The 22,479-nt window shown below is 41.8% G+C and overlaps 1 protein-coding gene across 4 annotated transcripts in view; it reads right to left on the bottom strand.

Annotated features, from left to right (window-relative positions):
• The window catches only part of LOC131310912 (protein DETOXIFICATION 40-like), an 84,580-nt gene extending 70,888 nt beyond the window's left edge, over positions 1 to 13,692 (bottom strand). For all 4 annotated transcript variants that reach the window (XM_058338188.1, XM_058338196.1, XM_058338181.1 and 1 more), the window contains exons 1-5: positions 13,312 to 13,692; positions 9,587 to 9,916; positions 8,419 to 8,720; positions 7,664 to 7,720; positions 6,472 to 6,710 (exon numbers count right to left, since the gene is read on the bottom strand). In XM_058338188.1, coding sequence (XP_058194171.1) covers positions 6,472 to 6,710; positions 7,664 to 7,720; positions 8,419 to 8,720; positions 9,587 to 9,916; positions 13,312 to 13,638 — 1,255 coding nt within the window. In that variant the 5' untranslated portion in view covers positions 13,639 to 13,692. The remainder of the gene's footprint in view (positions 1 to 6,471; positions 6,711 to 7,663; positions 7,721 to 8,418; positions 8,721 to 9,586; positions 9,917 to 13,311) is intronic.
• Between the last annotated feature and the right edge of the window lie 8,787 nt (positions 13,693 to 22,479).

Below are 22,479 nucleotides of genomic sequence, written 5' to 3'. Positions count from 1 at the left end.
CGGCCTGGCCGTTGCCTTGGGGGTAGGATGGGGTTGAATTGAAGAATCTAATTCCGAATTCAGCACAGAGTCCAGTTAACTCTTTGCCGACGAATTGGGAGTCGTTATCCGAAACAATTGCATAAGGCACACCGAACCTCGTGACGATGTTCCTCCAAACAAATCGCCGAACGTCTGCTTCAGTCGTTGTGACTAATGGCTCGGCTTCTACCCACTTTGAAAAGTAATCCGTTGCGGTGATCAAAAACTTGAAGCCCCCAGGGGCAGTTGGAAGTTTGCCAACTATATCCAAGCCCCACTGGGCAAAGGGCCAAGAACTAGTGATAGGTTTGAGAGATTGAGCGGGCTGCCTTGGTATAGGAGAAAAAAGTTGGCAAGGTTTGCACTTTTTAACCACTTCTTCACAATCCTTCTTCATTCCTTTCCAGAAGTATCCTTGACTGAGAGCTCTTTGACAGAGGGAGCGCCCGCCAGAGTGACAACCGCAGCTTCCAGAGTGAAGTTCGGTCAAAATAATTGGGACCTCGGTTGGATGAACCACTCTTAGATATGGCCCGGTGAGGCTTTTTCTGTAGAGTTGGTCATGCTCAGAGATCCAATAGTAGGCTGCTTTACTGCGTACACGGTGGGCCTCCTTTTTGTCCGAGGGTAGCGTATCATCTTTGAGGAACGAGACGATCTCATCCATCCAACTTGGGCCGAGGGAAATGTTGAATACTTCTTTCGAGACTTCGAAGCTTGGCTGGTGGATCTCGCCGAGGCTGATGTGTCGGTATTCAGATGCTTTGCTTGCCGAGGCCAAACGTGCTAGAGCGTCGGCATGAGCGTTGTTCTCTCTGTTGATCTGTTCGATTTGGAATCCTTTGAACCCTCTGCTTAGCTCTAGAGCCGTAGCTTGATACTTTATCATCCTTGGGTCCCGAGCTTCATAATCACCTGTTACTTGATTGACGATCAGCTGAGAGTCACAGAAAACTTGTAGGTCTTCAACTTGTAAACTTGTCGCGGCTCGGAGACCAGCAAGCAAAGCTTCATATTCGGCTTCGTTGTTTGTGGCTTGGAAGTTGATTGTGATAGCACTTTCATGAAGGACACCACAAGGGTTTACAAGGACAACCCCTGCACCCGCGCCGTTGCTGTTTGATGCCCTATCAACGTGTAACTTCCAAACGTCTCCGCTGAATAAGTTTCAAGTTTTTCGAGCCTCTTGTTGTTCTAGCATTCCATAATTAGGCTTGACCAATGTTTCTTCGTCCGGGCTTCCAGGGGTGAATTCAGCAATGAAGTCTGCCAATACTTGGGCCTTGATTGCAGTTCGAGGCTCAAAGTGGATATCAAAATTTGCTAATTCGACCGCCCATTGAGATACTCTGCTTGATAGGTCAGCCTTCCCCAAGAGATTTTTAAGTGAAAACTCCGTGAGAACTATGATGGGGTGCTCTTGAAAATAAGGGAGCAATTTTCGAGCTGCTGTAACCAATGCTAGAAGTAGCTTCTCCAGTGGCAGATATCTCGTCTATGCTGGGAGTAAGGTTCGGCTAGAAAAGTAGATTGGTTGGTCCTCAAGGCCTTCCCGTCGGACAAGTGCCAAGCTTACGGCATGTGGAGAGACAGCTAGATAAAGATGGAGAGTTTCAAAAGCTACTGGTTTGACAAGAAGAGGGGCCGAACAAAGATAGGATTTCAGCTCGGTGAGGGCTGCATCGCAATCTTCCGTCCACTTGAAACTTCGTCGGCTTTGCTTCTTAAGAGTTTGGAAGAAGACATGGCATTTATCTGACGAGCGGCTAATAAACCTGTTGAGAGCCGCTGCCATCCCTGTTAGCTTCTGAATTTCCCGAGGAGTGGATGGTGGTTTTAATTGCTGAAAGCTGAGATCTGGTTCAGATCCGCTTCGATACCACGCCGAGTAACCAGGTAGCCGAGGAACTTCCCTGAGCTAACTCCGAAGGTGCATTTGTCGGCGTTAAGCCGTAGCTTGTGCTTCTTCAATATTGCAAAGACCCCGGCAAGATGAGAGAGGTGGTTCTCGGCTTTGAGACTTTTGACGACCATATCGTCAATATAAGCTTCCATGATCTTGCCGATGAGAATTCCGAACAGGTATACCATTCTTTGAAATGTGGCCCCCGCATTCTTAAGGCCGAATGGCATAACCAGGTAGCAGAAGAGGCCCCTGGGACTGATGAACGCTGTCTTTTCCATATCGTCGGGATCCATGGCTATCTGGTGGTATCCTCTATAAGCGTCCAGGAAACTCAGCCGAGCGTGACCCGCCGTTGCGTCTACCAATTGATCAATCTTTGGAAGGGGTAGGCAGTCTTTAGGACAAGCATCATTCAAGTTGGTGTAATCCACGCAGACTCTCCATTTTCCATTCTTCTTCTTTACCACCACAGGGTTCGCGAGCCAAGTGGGGTATTGCACTTCTTTGATGGCACCAGCTTCGAGGAGTTTGTCCACGTCTTCGTTTACTGCTTCGGCATGAATAGTGGCCGACCGCCGAGGCTTTTGAATTACAGGCTTTGCTGATTTTGAAACGTTGAGTGAGTGCTGGATGAGCTTCGGGTCAATGCATGGCATATCGTACGGCGTCCAAGCAAAAACTTCAATGTTGCTCTTGAGGAACTGCAAGGTTTCCTCACTCTCAGCTTGGGGCAAACCGGCGCCGAGCATGAAATATCGTGATGCATCCTCGTTGAGTGGGAATTTGATAAGATCCTCAATTGATTTCTCTTCAGGAAGAGATCCGACGTCTTCGAGGACGGGTTTGTCAGGTACTTCAACCCAATGAATTCCTTTGGAGCTTGATGACTTTCCGATGCCCGAGACGTAACATTGTCTGGCTTGTAACTGGTGCCCAAATAGATCTTCTTGTTTGCCTTAAGCACCGATGTACCTGACCACCTGGTGGTAGGTTGAGGCGACAGCTTTTATTGAATGGAGCCAATTTCGGCCAAGGATCGCGTTGTATGGGCTCGGGGCGTCCACAACGACGAACTCAAGATTAGAAGCAACCGAGCCCGTAACAACAGGAAGGGTAATCCGTCCCAGAGGCCAAACGGGAGTGCCACTGAATTCGATCAGAGGGACTTCAGCCGGTAGAAGGCACGATTCTGGGATTTTGAGCTCCTTGAAGAGAGACAAGTACATTACTTCTGCCGAGCTTCCTTGATCAATAAGCACCCTTTTGACGGAGTGAGTTGAGATTTGGATTGTGACCACCAGAGCGTCGCTATGGGGTGTTTGGACACGTTGAAGGTCTTGCTCGGTGAAAGTGATTGACCAGGGACGCTTAAGCAATTTGGCTCTTTTAGGAGCACGATTGATGGAAAAATTTTGGGTAACTTTCTCAGCTTTGACAAGCTCCTGACGAAGCTGTTTTGCTGCCTCCTTTGTTGTTGATCCATGAATAACGTTGATTACTCCGACCAGGCGAGGAATGGGGTTCGGTCCCCCAGCGTTCGGCTGTTCCTCGGCGTTTTTGTCCAATCGATATGATCATCAAGAAGTCCTTGTGCCGCTAGATTTTCCAAAAGTGCCTTATAGGGAGCGCAAGCCGTGGTGTAATGCCCGAGCTCATTGTGGTATGAGCATCTCTTCCGACTGTTGTTGTTGCCTTCTTCTGTGTTCAACTTTGGAGGGTTCGGCCAGACAAAAAATGGTTCCCTCTCTAAAGTACGGAGGAGGAAATAAATTGGCTCTTTGAAAATGATTGTTTCGGCTATATAATCATGAGCTTTCGGACCCTTTTTGTCTACCACTTTGACTATGTTGACCTGCTTCTTCGGCTGGACCGCGACCACAGGCTTTGGTGGTGCGATTTGGGGCGTGGGGATATGAAGGCTTTGAGGTGCGATTGAGTTTTGTCCTCCTTGGAGTTCTCGCTCGGCAAGGAACTCTTCGTAGGAACAGAACTGTTCTACCGTCCTCATTAGCTCGTTCATTCCATGAGGCGCCCTTATTGCCAGCTCATCTAAGATCTTGCTTCCTGTTTCCAACCCATTTTTGAAGTTCCTTGCAGCCCAGTATTGATCAACACCGGGTATTTCGTTAAACAATTGCCAGTAACGTTCGGCATACTTCCGAAGCATTTCGCCGGGCCTTTTCTTCATCTGTGCCAAGGCGTCTTCTTCCTTGGCTTGCTTATTGCTAGTGATGAACCGATAGTTAAAAGCCATTTCAAGCTCTTTGAAACTATGGATCGATCCAGCCTCTAATTGGTTGAACCAAAGCAAGCCGAGGCGCCCGAGACTCGAGGGAAATGCTTTGCACATGATGGCGTCGTCGTCGGTGACGCATGAGATGGTGCTTCTGTAACTGATGAGATAGGTGTATGCCTCGGTTGTGCTGGGGTCAAACTTCTGGAACTTCGGGAGGTGGAGACCTGGCTTCGGCAATGTGGCTTGGATCTTTGCCGAGAAGGGTGATTCCGTCAGCTTTTTCAATTGATACTCGTGGGTCGGCCAAGGGGGAAGACCTTCCCGAGCGTTCCGAGATTTCTTCGATGCTCGGTATTCATGTTCCCTTAGTTTTCCTTCGTTCTCATCCTGCCGACGTTGAGATCCCCTCTCTCTCTTCTCTATGGGGACCCTTCTGTAGTCCTCTTCTGGAAGATTTTCGGTATGATAGACCCTTCGTTGGCTAGGGCGATCGTCTTGCCGAACGACCACACTTACGCTCCTTTCACGGTTTAGCTTCCGAGCGCTTACTGAATTTGTTGCTCGTCCTTCGTAGGCCTTTTCCTGAGGGACTTCATCATGTTCCATTCGATGGCTCTGGGGACCTTTCCCGTTTCTTCTCGGCGTTCGGCTTCTTTGCCGTTCGGATTTGTATGGGATGAGAGCCTGATCGTTGTCCTGAAATTTCACGGTATCGTAGCTTTGGGAGCCCTTGGAGTATTCGTCTCCAGCCGATGAACTAGAGAAAACAGTATGTGGGCTCCCTTCTCGCCTTCCTTTAAGTCCCGCACCATTGCCGAGACGTTTATGAACTGGGGAGAGTTGCTGCCTAAAGCGAGCGCTATCCCCAGCTCGGTGGTCTGTCAATGGCGGGTCCAGGCGGTCGTGGACTGATATTCTATGTTGCCGTGCATCACCACCCAGTGGAGGAAGGGGTGGCAGATTTCCTCTCCGGCGCCGTCCCTGAGATCCAGAGTGGGATACCGTCGAAAATTCTTTGGCCTTAATCTTTTCGATCTCCATTCTTAGTATGGCGACATCAGCGTTGGTCTGTTCTTGTTGTTGTTCTAGCATTTGTACGTATGCTAGAGCGTCTTCACTTAAGCCCACTGGACGTTGGATGGAGGAGCTCACGCCTGGTGGAGTAAATCCAGGAGGGTGAGATGAGGAGGCGGCGTTCATACCGGTTTCAGAGGTGATGTGCAAAGAGGAACTGATGGGTTGAAAAAGAGGAGGTGGTGGTGCTCCGCCCATTTTTGTTGGAGGAGACGGGTGGAGATCTGGAGGGGTGAAGTTTTTAGGTACGAAAGAGGTGGTTGAGGTGGAGGAGCCGCCGTGGATCTGAGAAACAAGTTTCACGTCGGGTTCACCAAATTGTGGGGGCTCCGTTCCGGATGGTTCGTACTTTCTGAATGTGGGTTCGAGGTTAACTCCTGGCTCCTTGCTGTGTCCTGCAAAACGAAGCACGACTAAAAGACCACGCCGGAGGTTCTCCGGGATGGCTCTCCGGTGCAAGAGTCAGTTTGCTTGCAAGGAAGAATTGGGGATTAGGAGCTAGGGTTTTGTTTGTGCGTACCTCTTCCAAGAAGGCATAATGGGATATTTATAGGGAACCCTTAGCTTGGTCTCCAAGGTCGCACCAACGCTCAACACGCGTCGGCTGATGTCACTCTTACATCACGTTTAGGGTTTTTGCAACCGTTTCCAAGATGAGCTGGCACCTTCACGTGCCCCCATCATTATCCTCGTAACCGTTTGGATGACGTCACAACCATCATCATTGCCACGGTTACCGTTCCAACACAGACGGGCTGAATCGTCGGCCATGCAACGCTCAGAACCGAGCATGTTGTGCGACCTCGGCAGCCGTCCAAACGAACGCATTCCCCTGCCCGTGCGGGTGCTCGGACTGGAGCGTTTATAGAAGTAATAATTAACGGGACCCTCGGCAACGGGGACCCTCGGCTACGGTTGCTGCTCCGAACGTCCAAAGAGAGACGACTTGAGTTGAAAGGGAATACTGGATCACGTTCGGCATTGGCTCGAGACATTTCGCTCGGCCTGCTACAATATAACAAACTATGTAAGCTACTACTAAAATTTTGGATTTGTGCATTTTAGGCCATGTAGTTGGGCACCAACTATTTACTGGCCAATGGTCTACACGAAGCATCGCATTTCAATAATATTTTGCAAAAATAAAACATAAATGTATCACAGTCCATGTCATGTTTTGAGCATAAATGGTGTTTGGAGTTCACGTTTTCTCAAGAAAGTAAGAAGGCATTACCGGACAAGACTGGCTGGATCCCATTGAGAATGAGAGTGACTGCAAGGAACGGGCAGAGTTCAGAGACGGCATTAGCCACCGTCTCACCGCTAGTGAAGGCGTAGCTGATGACATTCCGGAGAGATAAAACCACCACCGCTTCAACCACTGCAACGATAAAAGAGACTAAATTCACCATTACCACAGCGAATGCTGCTGACTTCGGATTCCCTGCTCCAAGCTCATTTCCAACTCTCACACTGTTTATGACCAAATGATTCAAATCAAAGCTTAACTTCTACAAGAAATTACGCTCATCATAATGTTGAATTGCGTTAGGGGTACTGTAAAATTAAATCTTCAATGGGTCCGATTTAATTTGTTCACCTCGTGAAATGCAGGGGAGAATTTTCTCAATAGCAAGATACGAAATCAGTTATCACTTCCATAATTGGTGGCTATTTAATGTTAACCTTGGTAGGACCTACAAATTAGTAACAACTAATAGGAGTGAGGGTAACATTCACCTTCGTTTGGCGAGGGTGAACAAAATCGGACTCATTGGGGTCTCCACATTATATTTGCGGCATGCACATACTTGTCATGTCACATGCATAGTGCACAAAAACATGTACGGATAAAAAAACATGGCAACTGTCTTTGTGGTAATTTTTTTTTCTCAAAATTGTTCGGTCAATTTTTTTGGATTAGTGATTCGTTTAACGAGTAGAATATAAAAAGTAAAAAATATCAATAAAAGAAAAAAAGAACGAATAAAAAAGGAAAAAGAAAATTTCAATAGAGTTTTCTCTTTTGTTCATCGTATCTGAAATGTTTCACCTATGGTTCATTAGGTAAATATTTTTTCAATTCCTCTCGTCAAGATGAATAATTAATTATATCTTTTAACAAAAAATAAAAAAATAAATACCAATCACTAATATTCTTATAGTAGTAATTTCCTTAGAAAAAATTAACGCAATCCAAAACACAAAAGTGGTTATTTCTCAAAATATTTTGGTAAAAATAAACTTTTTTACTTTTTCAATTCCTCTCGTCGAGACGAATCAATAATTTACAAAAGTTTCACGCAAAACAAACGAACGCTATTTTTTTTTAATAAAAACAAAACCTTCAAAAAGTGCTAAAAGTTAAACGGAACTGGACTGGCAACATTAGAACTAGTTAGAACATGAAGTCAAGAACTGATCACCTAGCAGCTGCATTGAAGCCAACTGAAACCATGAACATCAAGCCGTTTATCCCCATGCTGCACATAATCGGAAACCATTACTCATTAAAATACGTTCATCAAGCCACAGCTTGGAGCAATCCAGCTGATTTAAAGACATTTCGGGCCCAACTCGAAGGATCCGCCGAGTAGATTACTCGTGTGAAAAATTAAGTTACTCGAACATCGATAGCAATATCATCTAAGCCCTTTTTTTTTCTTCTTTTTTTTATCGAAAAAATTGAAAGGCTTAATGATTTTCTCAACCTTTTATCATTTTTCACGAAGATTGCATTCAAATCAGATATCGTAAATGTCCGATCAAAATTTTTTTTTTTCATGAAAATTGCAGAATTGACGAAAATATGCAGTTCGGATCATTTCAAGTGGACTCGGATCCGACCAACAATCAGCTAGCATTTGGGGTTGCAAATGAGCCGAGCAACTCGTGGCTCGACTCGTTTACTACTGAACCGGAGCTCGATCTCGAGTTTTAGGCTCTTTTAATAAACGAGCCAAGCTCAACACTCAAAAGCTCGACTTGGCTCGCAACAACGCTCGGCTTGATTTATTGGCTCAACTTGTTCAAGGGTTCGGCTCGTTTACAAACAAGCCAAGCTCGAACTTAAGTTTTAGGTTCGTTTAGCAAACGAGCCGAGCCTGAACACTATATAAAGCTCTCGTTTGCACCCCTAAGCCAGATCTAAAACTGTGGGGATCATCCTTTTCCCACATACCAAACGGAGAGAGCATCCAATTCAATCTCAGGGTTTTTGAGCAGTCCAGCAATCAACACCAAGATCTGCATGTACCAAGCCTCCAGGCACAGCATCACCGCCGATGCAGCGGATAATTTCACGAACCCCCAAAGCCCAGAAAAGGCCTCCATTCTGAACCCGGTCCACGTGGCCTTACACTTGTGGCTCACCAAGATGTAAATAAACTGAGCCGCCACTATGATCCACCACGACAGGCTCAACACCAGTGACGCCCCCAGCAGGCCCAGCCCAATCTTGTACACCACTACCCAGCTTAGCACCTGTGTTGCAATTCCAATTACCAGTAATTTGATAGTCAAACTCAAGAATTTGATCTTGGAAAGGTGAATAATTAATTACTCTATGGTACAATTCATAAATCTGCATTAATGTATTAAATTTATGATTAAAAAAAATGCGAGCATGAAATTAGATTGGCGAGCTGAACGAGAAGATGTTGTATTTCAATTATAATTGTAGATACAACTCAGGATTCACGCCAAACATCTCAATATCCTTGAATATATGTTGTAAGATCGACGAACAAGCGACAATATGTCATCAGAACGCGACGTTTGCATTTTTTTTAATGCGAATATCTCAAATTGTCCCAAAATTAAGTAAATAGCTTGTGAAGCAAAGGAGAAATGCTGCGAAATCTATTGTTATCTTAAAGTCACAGTGGACTTATTTCGTGTATTAAAATGTCTCCAAATTGTGATTTGAATATTCGGCCTCGTATTGTCTCATTTTGTCTCTAAGTTGGAAAACAGCCCAAAACACACGAGAAGTTGTTGTCTTAAAGCTGAGAAGTTTTTGGGTGCCGAGCAGGTACTACGTAGTGGTATCTGTCAGCGATTCAGACCATCTAGACGTGTTTTGGATGGCTCGGATTTATTCCCTCTCTATCCCCTCATCCACCATTCTCTCCTCTATTTCACTCTCTAAAATCCAAACTGTCCAAAACATATTTGGACGGTCCGGATTGCTGACGAGGTATGACGTTTGTAGTACCTTACCGGCACCCAAAAATTTCTCAGCTTTAAGACAACATAAGCGGCTGTAAACCTAAAAATGCAACCCATAAGCTGATAGGCATTCTCCCAAAAAATATTTAAGAACTCACAAATCAAGTTTGGAACAGTACCAAGTGCAGGACAAGAGTAGAAGCGGAGATGTATGCGCTTGGGGCCACAATGCTCTGCGACTGGAGAAATTTCTGTATCGGAAAATTGACGGCGTACGCGAAGATCTGCGGGATGAGGCCGTAGACAAAGATGGCCGCTTCCGATGCCAGAGCATTTGATTCCCCTAGTAATAGGAGGATCTTTTTGGATAGGAGGTAGATCACCGTCATCGGGATACCGGTTAGAGTGAGGACTATCGTTGCTCTTTGGAGGTAGACCCCGAGCATTTCGTACTTGTACGCCCCATAGGCTTGACCACAGAGTGTCTCCACCGCACTCCCCATTCCAAGCTGCGTATGGTCACACAAAAACCAAGTTAAATAGTTTGACATCGAGATGTTTCATACTCAGGGGCGGCTCCAGGATTTTAATTCAGCGGAGCCAAGAATGGTCAAAACAAAAATTTGATACAAAGTTTTGTCAAGTATGGACCATGTTTACGTGTATCGATTAAGCACATGCATGTTCTATCGTAGTTATAGTTGTATCTGCATGAAACATTAGCATCATAATATATGCAAGCGTGACTTGAAAGTATTTGATCAGTAGGCTTATCTTCGTAATGCTAAAATACTTTTGTCACAATGCTCACTTAGACCTTGCATTCAAATTTTGCTAATTGTTTCACCAAAAAAGTTCCATATTTGTTATCCATTGGTTCAATTGCCAATACGCCTTTGAACGGGGATGGTGCTGTGCAACCTTGAATATGCAACTCTAGATAATTGTCGGAAAAAAAAAAAATCAAGCGTAGATATTTTTGATTGTGCGAAAAGGAATAACTTTTTATAACTTTAGTCTAAATCTAGTTAACAGGGAAAAAGATTTTTGGACATTGTGTGGAAAAGGAAATCATGCCTTTATTTCCTTTTCATAATTTGAGTTTTAGCCTTTTTTCGAGTGGGTGGGTGGATATGATATGATATGTACACCTTGATAGGAATATGAAATAATTTTTGGAAGAGTAATGCTATATTGATTTCCCATTTGTTTAAATTATAGCTTGATAACCAATATAAAGGTTTTAAAAGTGCGTGATGCATAGTAATATTCTTTCTAGTAAGAATATTTGTCCGAAAGATGAAAGAGAAAATCCACTAGATAGAATTAAATGATTTAAGCCTCGTTATGTTAAGTTTCTGATTTTTTAAGTACATATTTCTCATTTGATGGTACAATACTTATTTTATTTAGTAAAACACACCCTTAGACAGATGAAAGAGAGATACCCCACTCCATTTAGAGTCTTGTTTTGCCCTGATCTATGATGAAGAATTTATCATGTACTTGGTCGAGTCTGTTCTTGGTGCATCGCCACATTTCGTAGGAAATGTGTGGTGGCAAAAAGTGTTGGAGTACCACGTGGTACTATCTCAAGACCACTCAATAATTTGTTTAAGTCAAGAGGGAGAAAAAGAAAGTGTGGGTTATTGGGTAGTGTGTATAGTGTTACAAAGCATTGGACAATGAAAATTGATCATTTCCGCACTATCTTTTTTATCATTCGCACTCCTCTTTTTGTTTTTAATCATGTGAACTTATTACATTGTCCCTTGTGTGAAAAAGTGAACTAATAAAAGGACAAAATTGTAATTTTACGTGAATTAAAAAAAAAGAAAAAGAAAAAGTACCCTTGTTTATGTCAAGAGAGAAAGAGAGTGTGGGTTATTGGGTAATGTGTATACTGTTATTACAAAGCGTTGAACAATGGAAATTTGCATCCGCATTCTTCTTTATATCATCTGCACTCTTTTTTCTTTTTTTTTTTAATCATGAAAATTTACTACGTTGTCCCTTATGTGCAAAAAAATGAACTAATAAAAGGATAAAATGGTAATTTTACGTGAATAAAAAAAACAAAAAAGTACCCTTGAACATTACAAAAGATAGTACAAAAATTTAAGAATAGCTTATGGGGATGCTTATAATCAAGTGTACTACATCATAACGGATTATAATAACACTGCCGGTCTGGCGAGGTGGAATGCTCGTGTGTATACTCCTTTCCTTTTTCTTTTTCCTTGAACAAGTAAGCGCTTTGTGCTTATTGTGTTCTTCTTGTTATGTCCCTTTTGAATTTTATAAAATTTCGTTTGCCGAGAAAAAAAACTAAGGCTTAAGTGATTGAGGTGATGAGGTCATGGGATCAGAGGTGCTATGTATTATCATGGTGTTTTACTTTTTTAATCTCAACTGTTAACCAATCAAAAAAAAAGAAGAGGAGCGCCAGGTCAAGCCCCTGGCCAGCAGGCAGCAGGAGCCGCTCGAAGAATGGTAGTTGGGTGTCCGACAGTACCTTTTCTAGTTCAGATCCTGATTGGTAGGTGGCGGTATAGACGGTGGTGGTGGTGTCGACGTGTCATGATGGTGGCATGGTGGCAGCTGGGTGAATTGGAAGTTGGCTTGGTGGAGCTCAGCAGTTTAATTTGAGACTCCATTCCTGCCACCCACCCCTTACTTTCGCAGGAGGGCTAAAGTCTCCGGGTTTTTTTAAGAGAATTTACGAAGGGTACACAGTTGAAATAGAATACAAAAATCTTAGCATACAGAAAAGAAACATTAAAGTGTCTAAGAAACTGAAATGAACGAATTATCATTATTTGTTTATTTTAGTTTTATGAACACTTTCATGCGATTCGTTCGATCATTCCAGTTTTTTTGGACACTTTCATATTTTTTTTCCCAGTATCTACTATCCATAACTAGAATACTATCCATAACTAGAATATGATGATTATTCTAGGTACCTTTTAAAGGAGACCAGCTAGCTGAAATAGTGTAGTTTTGGTTTTATTTGGGCAATGTATATATAGCAATCATTCTATTTTTTGGTTTTATTCTAGGTACCTTTTAAAGGAGACCAGCTGAAATACTTCATCCGTCCTGATTTGTTTATCTATTTTTTGATTTATACATATTCCAAATTAACTGTCCAATTTTAAAATCAATGAATCAGATTATCTAAACTTACAAATCAATGGATTAGATTTGGTTTTCTTAATAAGTTGGAAACCCGAGATTAGACAAACAAATCGGAACGGGGGGAGTAGTGTTTTTGTATGGGCTGATATGTATATTTGGGTTTCAGGCTGTGCTTGCTTGTTTATTTTCAGGGCTCCCGTGTTAGACCTCAGGTGGTTGGGCTTCGGCTCATTTGGTGTTTTTTTTCCAACTTTTGGTTGGAATCCCCTTTCCCCTCTCCCCGTTTTTAATAAAAAAAATTTTGCCTATCAAAAAAAATATGTATATATAGCAATCATTCTATATATTTTTTGTTATAAATCAGCACGTGTTCAGACCAACTTATGCGCATAACGCATCTTGACTAATCTTAGAGTATCAATCACTTGCTCACTTGCGGAAATCCCAATTAAATCAATAGCAAAGCTCCGTAAAGACATACCCCAAAAGAGTTAAATAACACCATAAAGGTTTCACGCTATGAAACCGTGGGAGGAAATAAATCTTGAACCCCTTGCAATTCAAAAGCAATCATTTCCATTGGCCTAACCCTTTAAAAATAGGCTGCTAATTTTGTCACTTCATTTTTTTGTTAACGTCACTCCCTGCAAATATATTTTTGGTGCAAAAATACACTTGCAGGGGAGTGACATTATCAAAAAAAAAAAGAGTAGCAAAATCATTTCTCTAAAAATATCTAAATATAAACGAATAAGGTACATACCATGAGACCATAGGCAAACAACTGGATGCCGCTGTTGCCGAGGGAGGCGGCGGCTAGCTCGAGATTCCCGAGGTGGCCGGCGAAAATGCGTGTTGCGAGGGACATGGCGTTGTTAATCAGGTACATCATCACCGCCGGTCCAGCGAAGCGGAAGAGGAGCTTGAGCTCAAGCCTGCCGGCCAGACGGAGTCGTGTCGAGAACGGTAGTTGGGTGTCTGACAGTATGTTTTCTAGTTCGGTGCTCGACGAGTGGGCCCCGGTGGACGGTGGCGGCGGGGTGGTGGGTTGTAGGATGGGTTGGTGGAGCTCATTCGTTTGCGACCCCATGCCAGTGGGATTTGACAAGAAGCTGATATGTTTTGTTTCATTCTTTGGTTCTGGGGTTTTTATTATAGTAGGGGATAGAGATTACACGTACATGTATGCATAGCGACAGGGACAGACCCACACAGGTCACTTTGGACAATGACAAAATCAAGATTTTACCCTAATAGTAGCGAAATGTATACTAAAAAAATAGAAAAGATGCATTACAATATTAATAGTCGTCGGTTCTAGAAAAAAATTAAAATAACATAACAAAAATTATAGTAAATGATATTTTTTATTTGCACATGGAGTATGAAAAAAGACTAACTTTAATTTTGAGTATCGATAATGTCACTCCAACAACAACAACAGAACCCATGTAGTCCTCAATCATTAAAGGTATGAGTAGGAGAGGATTGGAGATAGACCTAACATTTGACAATATACACAAAGTGACTGCTCTTAGAATCTCACTTAAACAGTAGCCCATCTATACCTGTTTTGCTGCGAAATCATGCATTCAAATCAAAATCAAATGACATCAGAGAGAGCAAGCCAAATGCTCCCTCAAATTTGTAAACCCTTGTAAAAATATTTTTAAATATTTCAATTATTTATTCATTAGTGTTTCAATAACAGTACTCTGGATTTTCTTTTTGAAAATATTTGTCTGATCTATATTTAATAGAGTGTCAAAAATTTTACAATTTGTTTTTAACCAGCAAAATATGTACTATTTCATTAAGGAATTACAAACGTAAGGGTTAAATTTACTAATTTGTCCACCCTACTAATGAAAACCCTTGAATACATCCCTCAAAAAAGTGATGTTCCTTTGTCTTTCGGAAAATATTGTGATTAATTTATTGCTTTTGCAAGCTTGTTTCATAAAGTAATAAAGTACTTCATTCGTCCCAATTTAATAGTTTCCTCCTTCTATTTTAACAAGATAAAATATTAGTTATATTTTTACATCGGTAATAAATTTTACATCCAATATAGATCTTGTTTGATAGATTTCGATTAGTTTTATGGTAATACAATATTTTCAAAATAACATAAAATAGTATAAATTACAAGATATAATCAATTGAAAAGTGGTACGAACTCTCAAAAATGACTATTAATTTGGGACGGAGGGAGTATAGAATGTGATTAAAGCATTTTCTACTCTGAAGATTTTAAAGAGTAAGCTTCGCAATTGAATATGTGATCAATGTATGCATGATGTTTTGGTTGCGTACATACAGGAGGATATTCTTTACAGCATTCAAATGAGGTTATCATACATTATTTTTTGAAGTATGAAATGTCCTAGGGTCAATTATAAAGCAAAGCTGCAATTAACTACGTATATATATCTACTTTTTTAATTTACTTGTTAATCTAATTATTTCTTTCGATTAGCGAATAGGAAAAGTGAATTACGCATAGTCTTAATTTTTTACCCCACAAGTCAAAATTTCTAGCTCCGCCCAAGAGGACCTTGATTTTTGTTGATTCTGTCGTCCTTTGAAAATTTATCTGACTAGTCTGGTAGATCATATGACAAGAGGACCTTGATTCTTGTTGATTGTTTCAAAATTTATCTATCAACTCCAGTAGATCATATGATAAGAGGACCTAGAGGTGTAATATGGGCCGGGTCGGCACGGGCACGGCACGGCACGGCACGTTTGAAGGCGGCACGGCACGGGCACGGGCACGGAATAATCCTGGCACGACACGGGAACGGCACGGTCTTAGTGGGCACGCGGCACGGCACGGGCACGGAAGTGAGCAGCAACGACACGGGCACGGCACGGAAGTTGACTTGGCACGACACGGCACGACACGGTCTTAGACGGGCACGGCACAGGCACAGGCACAGAAGTGGGATGGGGCACGAGTCACGACATGGCACGACACGGTTCTAGCACAGCACGGCACGGCACGGCACGGGCACGCGACACGGCACGGACACGGAAAGTTGACTTGGCACGGCACGGCACGGCACGAGCACGCGACACGGCACGGGCACGGAAAGTTGACTTGGCACAGCACGGCACGGGCACGCGACACGGCACGGGCACGGAAAGTTGACTTGGCACGGCACGGCACGACACGGCACGGTCTTAGACAGGCACGACACTGGCACGGCCCAGAAGTGGGATGGGGCACGAGTCACGACACGGCACGACACGGTTCTAGCCAGACACAGGGCACGGCATGGGCACGTGGCACGGTTCGGGCACGGAAGTGAGGGGAAACGACACGGGCATGATACGGAAGTTGGCTTGGCACGGGACGGGCCGGACGGCACGACACGTGCACGGAAGTGGGATGGAGCACGAGTCACGGCACGGCACGACACGGGCACGGGCACGCAGGGCCGATCTTGAGATTTTCGAGGCATAAAGCGAATTTTAAAAATGAGGCTCTATATTTTTAACAATAAAAATCAATGTATGTCAGTATGTGTCTAATATGAGGTTAAGAGATTAAACTTTTAGCTTCATAATTTAACTAAAATAAATTATTAAAATGATTTATACCATTAGAAAAAAAAATGAATCAAACGTATCGGTATCGCTCATACATTGTGTTTTTTTTTTGTACTAATGAACTTTAATTGTAAGAATGTTATTTTTAATAATAAGAGAATTAATTGTTTTAAACAACTTTTATCAAATTTTGTTGAGTTCGAAGTAAATATTATCCTTTTATATAGTCAAAAGTATTTTTTTTTCCTGTGAACTACATATTAAAAGTTAAAAATTAAATTAAAAAGAAAACTTATCCAAACAATTATATTAATATTATATAATTCTATTTTTAAAAAACGGCCTCTTGTATGCTGGCCGCTAGGTCGCTAGCCACATGATTGCAATACAAGTATGACGATCCATACCGTTCATTTCGTTGTTTTTGGTGTTTTAATCGCTCTCGCACATTTTCGGGTCTATCGGGTTTTTGAAACCCTTTTATCGGGACGTAGATTTATTGATAGGGGATTTTTTTTATGTGCGATCGAGTATATAACGATAACCAATTTACTTTATTTTTTGCACAAATGATATAAATAGTCCCACATAAAAGGTAAACAGTTCTGATTTTCAAAAAACAACTCGGGCGGCCCTAAAGTGGTGCATTATAGGACTTTTACGTCGTTGGAAGCACCGAATGTGTTCTGATCACATGGTCTCCGATATCCGATTATCACCTATTTTGGGGAGGATGATAAATTTGATAAGATCTTAAATCGTAACGGTTTAGATCAAATATTTGAAATAATGAGTCTGCAGCTACCATTTAAATCTATACATCTAACTTATCTAGTTCTAAACCAATGTATTCCGCTATAGTCCAATGTACGCTAGCCACACGATTGCGACACAAGTATGACGATCCATACCGTTCATTTCATTGTTATTGGTGTTTTAATCACTCTCACAAAAATTCGGGTCTATCGGGTTTTGGAAGCCCTTTCATCGGAACAGAGATTCATTAATAGGAATTTTTTGTCATGTGCGATGTAGTATATAACGATAGCCAATTTGCTTCATTTTTTGCATGAATGATATAGTCACTCTCACATAAAAGGTAGACGGTTCGAATTTTCAATAAACAGCTCAACCGGCCCTTGAGTGATGCATTACAGGACTTTACGAGAATTTTCGATATGTTGGAGCATATGGATTATGGTGTATTGTATGCACATGATCACACACATCATATAAAAGGAATGAGATGCTGCCCTAGCAGACATCTCATTCAGTCATTCTTCGATCTCTCACTCTCTCAGACTCCTCTCAACTCTCAAGTTCTCATCTCAACGTCTCTCTGTCTCTCTCAAGTCTCAAGACTCTCAACGTCTCTCTGTCCTCTCACAGTCTCACGAGCAGAGCAACGTTCGGATTCTGGCACGCCGCACGCCTCCTTATTTCTTTGGATCCATTCACCGAGTGATTCACCTCTCTGGCTCTCTCTGTCTCTCACTCTCTCAGAGACTCAGACTCACATACACACACACACACACACACTCTCTCTCTCTCTCTCTCTCTCTCTCTCTCTCTCTCTCTCTCTGCTCCTCTCTCTGTATCGCTGCTCACGGACCACGGTCACCTGACAGCTCTCTCTCTCTCTCTCTCCGTTTTCGACTTTCTGGCGACACAACTCGCAAATCTCAAAGGGTGAGTCGGTGCGACGGTGACCATCAGTCTCTCAACGTCTGTCACTCCGACTCTCTCATCACCTCAGGCTCAGGTACCGAGCTCACCGACTCACTCCAGTCACCGTATCTCTCTGAGCACAGCTGCACAGGTACCTCTCTCACTTCCCTCTTCAGTCTCCACTTATCTACTGTAGTCTGTAAATAGAGTTTCTGAAAATAGGGTTTTAACTTGGTTTTTGAAATTAGGGTTTTTGTTAATTGTTACTAATTTCTGAAATTAGGGTTATGAAATTAGGGCTCTTGTTAATTGTTACTAATTTTTGAAATTAGGGTTACGAAATTAGGGCTTTTATTGCTAATTTCTGAAATTAGTAACAAGAAATTAGGGCTTTTCACTTTTGTTACGAATTTCTGAAATTAGGGCTTTTCACTTTTGTTACGAAATTAGGGTTTTTGTTTCTAATTTCTGAAATTAGTAACAACAAATTAGGGCTTTTCTCTTTTGTTACTAATTTCTGAAATTAGGGTTACGTAATTAGGGTTTTTGTTGCTAATTTCTGAAATTAGTAACAAGAAATTAGGGTTTTTCACTTTTGTTACTAACTTAAGTAATTTCGTATATTAGTATATTTTCGACAAATTTGTCGAAACTGATTTTGTACACACACGAACACGGGACACACCTGCACTAATTTCGTATATTCGTACACACATGCACAGATGCACTGTTGATATTTTGTATATTCTAGAATTGACCAGATCTGATGATTTTGTTATAGATATGCACTGTTGTCTGTTGATACTTCATACTTGAAATGGATTAGTTTATTTTTGCATTACTTGAATATTGCATTTGGGGTTACAAAATTAGAGCTTTCGTGTTTCCCAATAACCCCTGTTATATTGGTTTTTTTGTAGATGGATGCTGGAAATGGGGAGGATCGTGACTCCCACTTAGGTTCTGAAGAACTACCCCGAAACCCTATTGGACCACAGCGTATGGGTTCTATAGGTGAGGAGGCTGCTTCAAACATTGTTGGTGGTGGAAGTGGTCCAAGTGGAACAAGCCCTCTAGGTTCCACTGCTACTCCGACAGATTCTACTCATGCAGCTACAAATTCAGGCCTTAGTGGTTCAAAAAGGTCACGACGCCACTCATGGGTATGGAATGATTTCTCTATAAATGAAAACTTCAAAAATGAAAATGGTGTTGACATAGGAGCTAGGGCTGTATGCCATTATTGTGACATAAATTATAAATGCAAAAGTAATAATGGCGTAGAGCCACATGGTAGACATCTAAGAAGTAAACATGCTGATAAAATTGGTGATGCATCTGATAGTAGTAATTTTGTTTATTTAAAGGAAAAAATGAGACATGGACTGGCCCTTTATGTAGCTGCAGCAGAACAACCATTTACTTTTGGTGATGATATTAGATTTGAAAATTTTGTCAAAAATTGTCTGAATCCTTCATTTGCTAAAGTTTCTAGAAATTCAACCCGTAGTGATACGAAGAAAGCTTATAGTGAAGTTAAAAAAGATTTGATTAGTGAACTTGCAACTGTTGGTGCTATAGGTTTTACTTCTGATATGTGGTCTGGTATAAATAATCATGGTTATATTTGTGTGACTACTCATTATATAGACTCTAGTTGGACTTTGCAAAAAAAAATTATTGCTTTCCGTTTAGTGGAGTTTCCTCATGATGCTGAACAGATTTATGAAAGTATTATGGGTGTTTTTAGGAATTTTGAAGTTGTTGATAGAGTTTGTAGCATTACTTTTGACAACCATAGTGCTAATAGTGCTACACTTCCATTGTTTATAAGAAATTTGATGACTCCTTATTTTGGTGAATTATTGCATTTGCGATGTGTATGTCATGTCATTAATTTAGTTGTGCAAGACGGTTTGAAACATATAGCACCACAGATTAAAAAAATTAGAGATGCTGTGCTTTTTATTGCTACTTCCCCATCTAGGCAACAAGAATTTGATAAATTGTGCACATCACTTTACAATCTTAAACCAAAAAATATGAACTCTGATGTTCAAAATCGTTGGAATTCGACCTACCTTATGTTAAAGTCTTGTAAAAAATATAGTGATGCAATATCTGCTTATGTTAATCAGAAGTATCGACCGTGTCGTGGTAATCCTTTAACTATAGCTGATTGGGAAATTGGTTTTAAGTTCATGAAATTTTTGAAAGTGTTTTATGCTGCTACCGTAACTTGTTCGGGTGTTCGTTATCCTACTTCTTGTATTGTGCTTCATCATCTTTTCAATATCAGTGTCAATTTTCGTTAACATAGGGAACATCCAAATTTTGCACATGCTTGTATAGATATGGAAGGAAAATTCAGAAAATATTATGAGAAAATGCCACCAATATTTATGTTAGCTGCAGTAATGGACCCTAGGATGAAGTTACAAGGTGTTAGCTTGCTCTTAAGAGAGATTGGTACGAATTTGGGGATTACCGCTTTACCTTCTTCTGCTAATGTGAATGATTTACTGACTATCATGTATGCCAAATATGAATCTAAGTTTCGTTCTAATGCTTCATGTACTGCTGCTCCTTTAACATCTTCTACAAGTACCAATGATGAATTTTGGGATTTTGTTAGTTCAAATTTAGGAATAGGAAGTAGCACTGGAACTTCACGCATTGAACTTGAGAAATATTTAGACCTAGAATCTATTAACGTGAATGACAAGCGTGATTTTGATGTCTTAGCTTGGTGGAAAAAAAAATGAAGATAAATATCCTGTTCTTTCAATCATGGCACGTGATCTACTAACCCCTCCTGTGTCTACAGTGGCATCCGAATCTGCTTTTAGTGCAGGTAAAAGAGTGTTGGATGAGAGGAGGAGCAGACTTGCTCCAGACTTTTTGGATTGTTTCATATGTTTGAAAGATTGGGAGGATGCACGCCTTGGAATTCAAAAACGCTCGGCTAAAGATGAATTCAGAGGCTATTTTGCAGATTCTGATATAGACAGTGATTAGGGGGACCTGCTGTCATTTGGTTTGAATCTATTATTCATTTTTTCTGTTGGGGTTGTGTCTGTGGCTTATTCATTTCAGCATTGTGTATGGCTTATTCATTTCAGTAAGTGGGCTGAAGTGGATATTGTGGCAACTTATGAAGGCCTTAAATGGCAACATGATATTGCCCCCGCTTTAGTTTTTGGCTATGATGTATTTTGTTAACTAACATGCTGAGCCTAAGGCCCTAAGTTATGCTGCATGCCTTATGGTCTGTTTAGCTTCACTTAACTGAAGTGGATGTTGCCTGCATGCATTGTGGTGTGTGTGGACAGTGTGGCAGTGTGGGGTGTGTGTGTGTGTCTCCTTTTAGTTTGAAATGAATAAGCCACAGACATAATGTAGAGACCCGTATTTTAGGCCTATATATTTTTTTTTTTATATAACTGTACGGCTTGTCGAGATAAACGGTGTGGATATATGGAATGGCGTATTTGTGGAAGGATATAAAGGTAAATAGATGAGAGTTGCATGTGTGAGTGTGTGGTGTGAGGGCATGGGATTATTTCCCTCACCTCTATTATTCCCAGAGGAATGCTTTCCTCTTTCTCATTTCTATCTCTCGGCTCTCTCTCTAACTCTCACATATCTCTCTCTCGGCTCTCCTCCACTCCCACTCAAAATCAACTCCAATCAACCTCCACTCTCAAAACTCATGAAGATTGACCTCCATTCCACCCTCCGTACGTGGTCTTGAGCGTGTATTCAGTTGGGTCTAGCTCGGAGAGGAGTATTCAACTGATTTTGAGGTTCCGGAAGCTAGGGCTTACTCAAATTGCGTGGGTTTCGCTTCCCGACTTGAGGTAGGGAATTCTACCTCTCTTTATATGTTTTATGAGTGATTTAGTGCATAAATCGTGCTTGTAATGTTGTGTTTGAGTTTGGATTGAAAATTCGTAGTTGCTGTCAGAATTGTCTGTTTTTCCTGGTTTCCTACCGGTAGGCCCGTCCCTTCTACCGGTAGAACGTTGTTACTTTACCAGAAAATCGATTCCCTACCGGTAGGAACTCTTCACCTACCGGTAGAACGATTGAGAAATTCCTTCGTAACCAGCTCAAACGTACAGCAGCAGCTCAAAAGCTGCTCAACGTATCGAACTTCTACCGGTAGGGATTCCTTACCTACCGGTAGGTCAAGCACAAATTTGAACGTTGGCCTTTCTGTTCCCAAGTTCTACCGGTAGGACTTGCTTGCCTACCGGTAGGTTACGTGAATTGGAGTTTCTACCGGTAGGACTTGTTCACCTACCGGTAGGTCTAGGTTTTACCGGAATGTTAGCCTTTCTGTTTTCAAGTTCTACCGGTAGGACTTGCTTGCCTACCGGTAGGAGACTAGAAGTTTCACCTGCTTTCACCTGCTTATTTGAGCTGCTGCAGTATCTTTCAGCTGCTTCCCTATATCCTTCAACTCGTATGTCGAAGCTTTTCTTTGACTCTTATGAGTTTGTTTACGCATCATTCCAAGTGTTTTGGTGAGTATTACTCGTTCCTCACTTAGAGTGGCATTCAATGGACTAGAGTGAACATGTCTAGGGATTTGATGAGTAGTTTTGCAATCCGTTTTCTCTCTTAACTCGTAAGATTCTTAGATTCCCACAGTGCATGCTTTTACAGACTCCGAGTATAGAAACTAGATAATCGGGCATCGTAG

Source organism: Rhododendron vialii, chromosome 2a (genome assembly GCF_030253575.1).
Source record: "Rhododendron vialii isolate Sample 1 chromosome 2a, ASM3025357v1".
NCBI classification, from domain to species: Eukaryota; Viridiplantae; Streptophyta; class Magnoliopsida; order Ericales; family Ericaceae; genus Rhododendron; species Rhododendron vialii.
Note: the sequence above shows the minus strand (reverse complement) of the source record. Positions and strands in the feature narration are given on the sequence as shown.